The sequence below is a fragment of the Adelges cooleyi genome, unplaced genomic scaffold (assembly GCF_023614345.1).
Source record: "Adelges cooleyi isolate 19-005CV unplaced genomic scaffold, UGA_ACOO_1.1 ACOO_flye_CR_arks_rails_tigmint_CR_PRNA_651, whole genome shotgun sequence".
NCBI lineage: Eukaryota > Metazoa > Arthropoda > Insecta > Hemiptera > Adelgidae > Adelges > Adelges cooleyi.
This window is the reverse complement of record NW_026096352.1, coordinates 3,655,701-3,667,928: the sequence shown is the minus strand read 5'-3', so window position 1 is coordinate 3,667,928 and position 12,228 is coordinate 3,655,701. Positions and strand designations below refer to the sequence as shown.

The 12,228-nt window shown below is 23.8% G+C and overlaps 1 protein-coding gene and 1 long non-coding RNA gene across 3 annotated transcripts; one reads left to right on the top strand and one right to left on the bottom strand.

Moving 5' to 3' along the window:
- Positions 1-3,724: 3,724 nt before the first annotated feature.
- On the bottom strand, positions 3,725-5,465 carry LOC126844209 (uncharacterized). The gene is made up of 4 exons (XR_007686552.1): positions 5,143-5,465; positions 4,775-4,879; positions 4,587-4,678; positions 3,725-4,126 (listed from the first exon to the last, which is right to left on the bottom strand). It is a non-coding gene; the product is annotated as an uncharacterized LOC126844209 (long non-coding RNA).
- Positions 5,466-5,586: 121 nt separating this feature from the next.
- Positions 5,587-11,147, top strand: LOC126844203 (neuronal membrane glycoprotein M6-a). Of its 2 annotated transcripts, none has more exons than XM_050582174.1 (7): positions 5,587-5,720; positions 7,200-7,354; positions 7,797-7,956; positions 8,040-8,199; positions 8,271-8,421; positions 9,365-9,513; positions 9,585-11,147. In XM_050582174.1, exons 2-7 carry the CDS (start codon positions 7,210-7,212, stop codon positions 9,708-9,710), a joined length of 891 nt encoding a protein of 296 aa, XP_050438131.1. In that variant the 5' UTR covers positions 5,587-5,720; positions 7,200-7,209; the 3' UTR covers positions 9,711-11,147. The 2 variants fall into 2 exon arrangements, with proteins under 2 accessions (XP_050438131.1, XP_050438130.1); XM_050582173.1 differs by lacking the exon at positions 5,587-5,720 and adding an exon at positions 5,834-6,047 and having other exon boundaries at positions 9,585-11,145.
- The last annotated feature ends 1,081 nt before the right edge of the window (positions 11,148-12,228 follow it).

The following is a 12,228-nucleotide window of genomic DNA, read 5'->3' as shown; positions in this document are numbered from 1 at the left end:
TCGTGAAGAGAAAAAAATTGTTGTACGGCCCCTTTTGCATGGGATAATAGGTAGATAATACGAATATGGCATAATATAAAATTACTGTAAACTAGATTTAACAATTCTGTTGTATTAATAAAAATGATCAAACTTGGGTCGTAATCGTATAAACGTCATACTCAATAAATATATAATGTAATTTAATAAAAACTTGCTTTTATGTTGGTGAGATTATCAAATCAGACTGATCGGTATTAAAATACCTTGCAAGACTGAATGTTATTTATAATCAATTAGTAGGTTTTTAAAATAATTATTATTCAGTTAATATTTTACAGAAATTAGTTTATATTAAGCTACTCTGGGTATATATTTTTATTATATAAACCAAACTAAACAAAATGAATTTGTTCTGAAATAGTTATTCATATGATTTAAAAATATGATACAATTTTTGGTCAATATAAATTTGCAAATTTACAATTATCTCTTGATTTGAAAATGTCCTTGTTTGTTAGAAGATTGCATAGCCCATATTTTATTAATCTATGTACTTATTCATTTAATATGGCCATTTACTTAGTGAATAGTTAAATTAATAATTTATGAATAATTACACCAGAAATCGCATAATATGACAATTGATACACATTAATGCGAGCGTATCAAATACTCATCACATAAATATTGATCTACCCTTGGTATGGTACAAAGATCTTAATTAAATAACTGCAAAACTTCTTCAAACGATTGTACTGTTCCATCCTTTATAAATTAGGTATGGTACCCTCGTGTTTAATATATATTTTTCTGTTCTAGGAACTTGCTTTCTGTTGTAGTTAAATAATTTTTGGATTAAGTCCTTCCGTTTTACGGTGGACAATATTGACATAAAGCTTTTTTTTAATTATTTTAATTAATACTCTGATAATCAGATAGTATAAAAATCTATTAGAAATTAGAATACCTACTTAGGTATATCCATATTTTATTTAGATCTTTTAAAATTATATTTTCATAGATCCATAGATTTATTATAATTTTTGATATTGCACATTTCCAAACATAAGTAGAATTAAATGTCTAAAGTGATGCTGTAAGATACTAGTGAAAATTAATAAAATATTTTTGTACAAGCCTGGCAAAGACTTGGCTAATTATCTTTTACCTCGATTGCCTTTGTAGAAATACAATTATTATCAATTAGATTTGTTTCTTATAGAAGTGATATTATAACTTTTCCGTTATTAATTCTGCCTACATTCCATTTATTAAGAAATGTATACTTTTCTTATATTATAAAAAAAATAGAAATAATACATATTATAAAATAAATAGATACAATTGCAAGTTGCAGCATCTCATCATATTTATTTATCTCTTATCTCGTTCTCATCGAGATCTGCTGTTAAAGCTCTTTTTGCCCACAAAAAGTTTAATAAGTTATAATAAGACTGATTTAAGTATGTTAATATTTACTTAAGATTGGTGAAGTTGTGAAAATTTAAATGATATAAACGTAGCTATGGACATATTTAATGTGAAAACTAATGAGGCTATTTCCAATTCCACTAATATGTATATAATAAAATTGTCAAATCAGAAATTAAAAGATTGAATATCAAGCGGTCAGGTTAACTCTATTTTAACTAAGTGAACATTTAAAAACAGATTAGATAATCCCATTTTTATTTAACATTAATTAAAAATGGTATAATTGTGTTAAGAATATCTTATACCCCCATAATTTTGGTTAGAAATACTAGATTAAACTAGTAGAAGATAATTCTAACTTTATACTGTTAAACAGTTGTACTTTACTAAATTGTAGTTAACAATGAAAAGTATATAAGTTGTAGGTATTTAATTTATCATTATTTTCAGGTAAGTGCCCCAATAGTTTTAACAAATGTGTCTTCATTCCTTTACACAAAACAGGAAATAAATAATTGTTCAGTAGTTATTATCTATTATTTCAGTCGGTAATTATAATTACTAGGGCTCTAGTTATAATTACTAGACTGTAGCCATTATAAACCAATATCGTTATCACTGTCTCTATCAAAAATATTTGAAAATCATTAAATCCCAAATAATGAAGTAATATAATATTTAGTTATTAAAACATATTTACATGGTTTTACGAGTTTTTATAGTTGAATTTGAATAAAACTGAACATATGGTTTTCAATATTCAAAACTATTTTAATCTGGATAACTTAAAGTTTAGAGGGCAAAACTGTGTAGAGCTACAAAATTGTGTTTCATGAATTATGATTCATATAAGATGTAACTGCGTTACTATTAAAAAGAAAATAGTTGTATACTTTGATTCATTGATAACTGACTAAAATGAAAATATCAAAAATATTGAATATGTTATAAAACTATTCAATTATTATCAAGACATTATTTATATATATATATATATATATATATATATATAGTTATTAGATAATAGCAGGTATTGTTAAGGGTTAAACTTACTAAAGCTAATTTATTATTTAAATGTTGAATCTATAATTATTTACTACATTATACTATGCATATAAATAAAGATAACGGTATCTGGACTTTATAATACAATTTATATCGAACACATCATTGTATACTCAAAGAGAGTATTCAATATGTTAAACATCCTTCGTTTAAACGTATTATATAATATCACTTAATACAATACACAGATACAAATCACTCGTTATCGAGAGTAAACGTGTCTATGAGAACAGATTTAGAAAAAATACATTTGGTTTACTTTTACTTTATTGTGTCAAAAACTACATCTAAAAACTAATGCATTTCTAAATAATAAAATTATAAACAAATATATACTATATACTAAATACGCTTTGAATTTTTATCATAATTAAGTATTATTTAATTAAAAATTATCAAAAAAGTAAGTGGTTATTAAAACATGTTTTCAGTTGTAAAATAACACAAACAAAAATGTTTTGAAAAATAATTTTACCTAATTAAAATTATTATGAGAGAAAATTAGTCAATCACACTATATAATTAAGCTAACCAAGAAAAAACAACTTTTATTTCTAAAAAACAATATAGACTTCCTGTCTATCAGGCTACCTATAGTAACACAGTATACATTTCAGACCAATTTTATAATTTATAAAGTACAATTCATAAAGTTTGATAAGTCGTTTAAATATAAATAATAAATAGTAATAATAGAAATAATAAATGTAATAGTTTAAAACACATAAAATAATCTGGTAAAAAGTATAAATAGTATAAAATGATACTTAAGTAAAGATATTTTTTAACTAAAAATGTATATATTATAAACTAAACATCAAAATTTACAAATGTATAATTACTTGGTTTAGCAAAACAAAATTGTACCGTTTTTTTTTTTAATATAGGTATTCAAAATTTTGACTACACAATTTTTCCTAACAACATCAACATAATTTCACAACAATTTTCAAATTTTCAATCTTTCAGTTAGGTCAAGATATTTTTACAAAAAATTAATATTTTAATGTTATTAAGGTAAGTAAATATTAATAAATAAGCAAATACAGAAGCTACATTTATAATTTATTTGGTAGGCTAATAATTATGTTTGTCAAAATTGTAATAGTAATATACTGTTAGTATCGTTAAACTAAAGATACTTGTATTGACACTTAAAGTGTAAAAATATTCAAACAATAATACAAGTATTCAAAAAAAAAAAAAATTTAAACAATCTTAATTTTGTTTTAATGTAGTTGAAAATTAAAAATATTTAGCCAAATGAGATATCAGTGTAGTGGTCATAAATACAGTACAGTTTATATGGACGTTGAAGACAGGATAATAAGTTATTCAATAAATAAACAACTGAATTACAGTTGATTAATAATAAATTATAATGAGACTTTTTTAAATAAAATTAAACAAAATATAAAGAGATTGGAGATGATACTACGATGTTTAACAACAGGTAAACAGAAATACTGGGTGGCGTTTATACTGTTAGTCTGATACAGAATATTCTTCCAGGGGTTTTGCACAAAATCCAATTAACTTCAACAACAAATATTCAAATATAGTGTCAAAAATCTGTCTATGGATTACAGTGTTCATGGAGAAATATATGATATGTCCATTTAATCTTCCTCTGGTCACATTCTAGCTGAAAAAACAACAAATGGTTAAATAATATTAATAATAATTATAATATAAAACCAATTTTAAATGAATTACTAATGTTAACGTTTGTTAATTGTGAAGTTAAAATTAAATATAACGAAAATTGATAATGACATTTTTTTATACCATTCAACTTAAATTATCTATCAATAACACTTGGTAGAGTGATTTCATGAATAGACTATTTGTGACCGGTATATATCAAGTGGACCTAGTTTGTTATCTCATACCAATGAAGCGTAAGATCTACAAGTAAATGCAATTTTTCTTGTACAAAAGTAACAATGTTAGAAAATAGTAAATTAAATTATTAAAAAGAAAGATAGTTTACATTTGATTTCTTTTTTTTTTAATACCCTATATTAGGGTGTTTTAGATTGATATTAAACTAATTTTGTATCAATATTTGTATTAATACTACAAATCTAAAATGTTTTCCTTACCTAGTCTATTTAGACAAATGATAAAACAATTATTTCTTCCAGTTAGTGTCGATGGAGAACTGTTCAACCAGAATCTTTGACTCATCTTAAAACTGAAAGATATATTATTAATAAATAAGTTAAAAGTTGAAATGTTAATTATTAAAATAATAGAGATTAAATCAATTTTACAAAAAATAACTCCATACCTGTTACCACACTTAATCAGACTAGAGATAGTTTCAGGAATCGAACCGCTCTAATGAATAAGCATACCGATAAGCTTTTTATGACTTCAGTCAACTACCATCATACTGTAAAACATAATTTACTTGTATTAATAATTTTATTGAAATAGGATGTAATAATATTGTCACACAAATTAGTACAATATAGTGTATGTATGAACTTTCTTTGTCGCTAGGTACTATAATTGATAAATATATTATGTTATTCATATTAAATATTGCAAGTTTATATTATGTGAAAATAAGAGTTTTGAATTATGAATTAAAAAAGAATTCTAATAAAAATATTTATTTAATATTAATAAGAAACGAAAATAAATTTTATTTACCAATAATTATCGTTGTCGTCATATGAACTAGTTGGTTTTTTGTCATTATAAATGTATCGTAAAAATGTGTACTATTTAAGAAAATATAATATATTTTAACACGGTTATTTTTTTTATCATTTGAATTATTGCCGTTTAGTTCTAGAGATAACAGTTAACTCTGACAAACGTTAGTTATATTTTAGTTACTTTTATTCTGATAGAATTGGCAGACTGATAGAATGTGATTTTATATTTTGGTGTTTCTGGGTTGGTCACGCTGATAAAATAAAAATTGTGTTATCTTTTGGAAGAACTCTTATCTCTTATCATTTTTTGGAAGAACTGCCCTAAACACTGTCTGTAATATGTCTACTATAATGTCCCTAGCAGCAGCTATAATATAATATGAAATCCGTCATTATAAAGTCTATAATACTTGAGTCTTGATAATGATAACAGGTTGATAAACAGACGTTACAGACCAAATTTTGTTCCTTGAATTGCAATTAATTGTTAATGTTACAAGAAAATAGAAATAACACAATTTATATGTGCGACGGATCTGTATACAATTATAATTTTTGATTTTACGTCAAGTAATTTATTTTTTATTTAAATTATCAAGTTAACTCTTAAACGTGTTAAACTACCAATTATATTTTATTAAAAATCTATCATGTTGGCACTACAGTCGTTCGCCCATCCCATTTGTTTTTCTCTTATAACAAAAAAAACTATTTGATAATCCTAATTTACTGTCGGATCCTTAATAGTGAATATATTATTTTATTGACATCGCAATGTTTATTATCGTTAGATTTTAAGTTTTAACGTAGTTATTTTTGTAATGAACAAATAAAAGCAATTTTTAAAACTTGTATAGGAGTTATGGTGTTTGTTGTCGAATATTGAAACACTTATTTGTGAGTTATCATTCTCCTTTATTATTATACATAAGACATATTTAAAAAAGCATCTAATGACAAGTAGTTTTATTTTAATTCTTGAGTTTCTGTTAAAATTTAAGTGTGTAGGTAGGTACAATAAAACTTTTCCTTTAATATTTTGTGAGCTTAGAAGTCAATTATTAAGTTAAAGTAGTTCTATGAAATACTTTCACTTTGTGTGGAATATTATATAAAACCAAAAAAATTATAAATATGATAAAAGTGTGTCAGTTAGCCAATTGATTAAAGAACGTAATGAACTACTCTACCATAATTTAATATATTTAAAGTTTAGATTACAGCTCTGATATTTATGGATATAGTACCAAGAATAAGGCGAAGCAATTATATAACACATAAGACTGCTGCAGCATAGAAAGTCGTTACTTTATATTTGAACATCTTCTTTGAATCTCATTTTCCCGACTTATTTAACCGATGATAGTGGTTTCATAGACATAAAACCATGTTAACATGATAGTTAAAATTTTAGTGTACTTTAACCATATTTTAAAAAAATATTTTTTTTTTATTTAACCTTAGGAAAAATTGTTAAATTTCAAAAACTTTTTCGTGTCAAAAAATAAAAAAAAAATATTTTGTTTATATAAAATTTAAGTTATGTACCATAAGTTATGTTCCATACCATCTTTGATCCAATCAATTTTTGTTTAAACATGCGCGGTTTGCTGAAAAGTACCTAACTTAGTGACTCACAACACATATGAGCCTGAATGAAAATTTTCCAAATTTATGTAATACTTATAAGTTAGTAGAACATCTGGTAAAATTATTTTAACACCACTACTAAGGGTTCATATTTTCCAATTTTTATTTAATGGAAATATATACAATTGCGTAAACTGTTCAGTGTTCAATTAATTCCTTAATATAACTAACAATAATAATTGTATATTGATACTGAGTGAGTTACTATTATCTATTATAATTAGTGTAATTAAAAATAAAACACAATTCAAAATAAAAAAAATATATTTTTTAAACCTTAAAAGAGGAAAATAGATTCAACCAAACAAGTACTACATTTATCAGTAGATGACAGATTGACTTTTAATTTTAATTTAACAAAAAAAAAAATTGTTTTTTATATTTTTTAATTGTTTTTAGAATCTTAGAAATGAGCAACAAATACAGCTTTCAAAGACCTGAAATGGAGACACCTCTTCAAAGTTCTCATTACAATCCGTCTAGGGAAACACTTGGTCGTTATTCAGAATATTCATTACATTCCAGTTATAAAATAAGAGCTGGTGATGCTGCATGTAAGTTTAAGTATATATTAGGTTATTACATGTATTAAGGTTTTTCAATTAGAAAAGTATATAAAAATAAAAAAGGCCTAAAGCTACTTTTAAATATAGTATAGTTAAAATTCTTATTTTTTTAGTAGGTATTACACCATAATTTATTAGTTGAGTCCTTTTATATATTTGCATGTGTGTTGAGTAGCAAACTTTGTATAGTAAGTAAATATTGAAAAAGCTTACCAAACAAATATCCGGTATCCCAGTGGACCTATTCGCCTATGGTTACAGTTTATTATTACATTTTTATTTTTTTTCATATGTGAAAATAAATTTAACCATTTAGTAAAATATGTAAATTTAAGAATAAATGTATAATTTAACAAGGACATGTTTTTTATAGAATTATATTAATAATTTTATTATAATATATTTTTTGAGGTTTTTTTTATTAAAATAGCAAATGATTCAGTGGCGTGTACAATGAGAATTCCATATGCTACTCTGATAGCTGCTCTCTTATGCTGTACTGGTATTGGTGTGTTTTGTGGTACTATGTACCGTGGGGCTACATTAAGTGCATTGGTATTGGATCAAGTATTTCATTTATATATTGGCTGGTAAGTTTTGATCTTTACTGTATTGTGATAATTTTTATTTTTGTATACCAATATTATATCTTTGCTGGATATTATTTTAACAGGTTGGAAACTGTAAAAACTATTTTAGTTTTAATAGCTGCCGGAATGGGTGCTTTAACGCTAATGGTAATATTTGTTGGATTTCTTGCTACAGGCGCTACTCGTCGCCGTGTATATAAAGCATGGCGTAATAGAGTGGGTGGTCGTATATCTTGTGCAGTTGTAAGTATAATTTAATAAATAAAATGTATTAACTATTGGTGTAAAAAAAAAAAATTATATGTATTTTTTAGTTTATGGGCATTATTTACATATTACAATTTTTTTGGATATTTGTGTTTGGGTTCCTTATTGTAACAACATTTATTATGACTGTGTTTTGGCAAATGTGTGCAAGTTCTCCAGTTCAAGATCAACATCAGTGTATTGATTTAAAACAGTTTTGTAAGTTTTGGAAATTAATAATTATAGGTTAATCAAATTAACATAATACTCTTATTTTCTCAAAAAATATTTACAATATAAGTTTTTTTTTTTTGAAAAAACATTTTTGTTTATGTAATTGTATAATATTACAATATTATATATAATATAATCAAATATTTACCTTTTTTTAGTATTTTCCAAAACTCTTATCTATTTTTGGAACGGATGGTAACGTATATATTTAATTAACTTAACATTATTTATAATTTGCTGAACATTTTGAACGATCGCTAACCAGTTTTGGATAATTACTTCTAAAGTTTAAAATTTAGGACAGAGGTCGAGTGAGGTAGAGATATACACCCAGATAAAAAAAAATACAACCACCCTTCCTCATGTCTTAAATTATAAACTCTAATAATTAAAAAATAATTATCGAAAACTGATTATCAACCAGTCTACAATTTCAGCAAAATATTATAATTTTAAAATTTGGTTAAATTTATATATTACCATTTGAAGGGCTCAAGGGAAAAACGGTAGTAGTCACATTATGAATATATTTTTTTTCAAATAGTTTTTTTTAAATTAATGCTATTAATTTTTTTATTTATGTCAATAGATTGTTTAAATAAATACATTTATTATTAGAATTCACGAACTTTGTTTTTTCTATACTCTAAAATTGTCATAGTGTGATAATTACCGTTTTTCCCCTGTGCCCTTCATTTTAGTTTCAAACGTTAATGAAGCTCTGGAAAATACTAAAAAAGCTAAATATTTAACTATTATATACCTAATATTGTAAAATTACAAAAATAAAAATGTTTCTGGAAAGAAAAACTATAAAATTGTAAATATTTTCCGATAAAATTAGTGTCTTATGTTAAATTAATCACCCTGTATTTGAACGTCATATTTAAATATGACGTTTCATTTACCTATGTGAATATATTTATAGATTTTATGTTTCCACAATCAACTCGTATCGACTATTTAAAAATATGTGAACCTAGAGAGATTAAGTTTTTTTGTAGAGATTTTGTAGAAAAAGCTGAATTTATGTTTATAATGGGTACTCTTGGAGTTGTATTGATACTGATAAGTTTGGTAAGCATTGTTGTTTAATGAATATTTGAGTTTTTTTTTGTTATTAATTATAAGTGTTTTCTAACTATTAGGTTCATTACCTGATGTGCCTTTCGGCTAACTACGCTCACATCAGGGATCACGAGAAGTTTGAAGAGCTTCAAGAATTACAATTGTTGCAAGACACTGATTTTGCTGCATCAAAAGAAAGGTTTTAATAAGAGTGACTAAACTTTAAAAAATCATAAAAGTTTTGTCATAATCTTAGGAATAAAAATATTAAGTATTGTTAAACCAATACTGTCCAAAAATGTAATGACTCACGCTTGATAAATGTAAATTAAGGAAGCACCAGGGTAACTAAACTTTGTATTTGCGTTGGAATTTATTTCATAATAGTTATTATTTATTATTGTTAGATTTTTATATAATGTCTAACCTATAAATTATTGAATAATTGAATTAAACCTTAACATATTCGACTACCTTATAATGATATAAAAGAAGGCAAAGACATTTTTTTAATGATAGTATCTTTATAAATTATTTTAAAAATGAAGTAGTACATACTTATCAAAGTATTGATTCTAGCTTTTTAATTACTTTTTTAATTTTTAATTTAATATATACTTATTTATTATAACTAAGGTAAAAAAACATTGATTTGTTAGCAAAAAAAAAATCAACAAGAATTTATGTGTTACTTTACTTTATTAATAGGCTTGTTTTCAAGGTATAAATATTTATAACTGTTCGTAAGGTTTTTCATTGTATTTGCTGGATCCCAACCTGTTTTTATGATAACTAACAATACAATTTTTAGTTTGCACTTTGAAGCTTTAGGTCTGTAAACATAGTAAAGAAACATTCAAAGATACTAACAAGCCGTTTTATATAAAACTAAGCTCTAAAATATTGATTCTAAACAATATTACTGTTAGAGAATGTTAACAAATTTTTACATCTCGAAAACCCATGTATAATTGTTGAACAATGTTTACACAAGTTAAGTTCTAATCTTATTTTACTTATTAATTATTATGACTTTTACCATAGATCAAATATACATAGATAGTAGTGCACAGGCATATAAAATACGGAAACTGTTTAGAAAAAGAAATGGATGCAATAAATACACAGGTATTATAGGATTGCATTCAAAGTTGTGTTACCAAAAATGTATACACTTCAGTACAAATATTTTTGTATACTTAAATGTTGCATTTGTAAATTAGTTGATGTCATCCATCTCTTCTTTCTATTACATTACTTTCTCTTTACCCTCTCCTCAATAACAAATTAGGTATAGAGTAAAGATGGATATATTTATATTCACTTCAGCTGTGTGTAACGACAGATTTTTTTAATTTCTGCATGGAAACAATTAAGTGTATAAACATTTTATTGTGGCAGTATATAGTGTGATCTATCTATATGTGTTAAATCTATGGTCTTCAATTATTGACTATATTTTAGTACATAAGCACTTATAAATAAAAAAGTTTTATAAAAAACTGTTTACACAAAGACTACTGATAAACTTGATATTTAGATTTTATAAAAGTTAAAAGTATACATGAAAATGTATTACCTGATTGATTATTATTTGTTTGAATTTTATGTATTAATTATTATAAGCTGTTTAAAAATATTCAAAAAGGTACAATATAGATTGACAAAAATCCAATTGACATTTATAATTTTGTTTCCAAAAAAGTTTTTTAAAATTTATATTATTATAATTTCCCAATTGATGGTGTTACATTTTATATTGTATTACTCTAGTAATTATAAGGAATTAAAATTAGTAAATGTTTAAGATTTATTATTTTAATTTTTCTTATTTTTTTTATTGATAAATGAAAAACAGATAACATTTCCTTTATATATGTGTTACAAAAAACATATTTTTCCTATTTTCAATGTTTTCATTATAATTATAATATGTTTATGTTTAAAATATGTATATTTAATGATAAAACAGTAATTAAAAATAATATTAAAAAAACCTGTTCAAAACTATTATTTGTTAACATTTATTCAGGTATAGTTATTTAAAATGACCTACGCATAAAGTTGACTTTTTTTACAATTTTTGACTAACTAGACAAAAAATAAATGTATTAATTTTTATCATTTCAAATTATCATTTAGCAGTACACTTTGTATTGATATTTTGAATGTACTGTGTTGATTCCTAATTTATTCAAATTCTTAAGTATGAATAAAGATAAAAACTAATGATTTAAATATTTTATAGATACATATATATATATATATATATATGAATTAAATTGTACTGTATTCCCTAAAGACTTCTCTGATCTCTTGTTCACTACAAAATGTAAATGTAGTGCATCAATGATTTTATATTAACCTTTATAAATTTTTTTTTTAAATTAGTATTACTTTTATACTATTATATGAAAGTATTTAAATTATAATTTTTATATAATTATATAATCTAATGTATAAAAAAACTTTGTTTCTGATTAAATTTATTAAAGAATTAATATTATGTACTTAATTTATACATTTTTGTTTTTTTACTATTTAAGTTCTATATACAAGAACGAGCCATATCATGTTACTATAGAAAATACGTAAACTTAGAATAACTAATAATTTTTTATTCATTGGAGTTTGTTTACTTTGATAGAGATTTTAATTTAGCAATACTATATCAAGGTTTCTATTCCTATTCAAATTGGATGCTTTTTGTTTAATCTTTCAAAT

What these genes read in the sequence shown, in the direction of transcription:
- LOC126844203 (XM_050582174.1), top strand. Translation starts at nt 7,210, where the DNA reads ATGAGCAACAAATACAGCTTTCAAAGACCTGAAATGGAGACACCTCTT. An exon ending in AAGAGCTGGTGATGCTGCAT is followed by an intron (nt 7,355 to 7,796) that starts GTAAGTTTAAGT and finishes TTATTAAAATAG; the next exon opens with CAAATGATTCAGTGGCGTGT. An exon ending in TATTGATTTAAAACAGTTTT is followed by an intron (nt 8,422 to 9,364) that starts GTAAGTTTTGGA and finishes ATATATTTATAG; the next exon opens with ATTTTATGTTTCCACAATCA.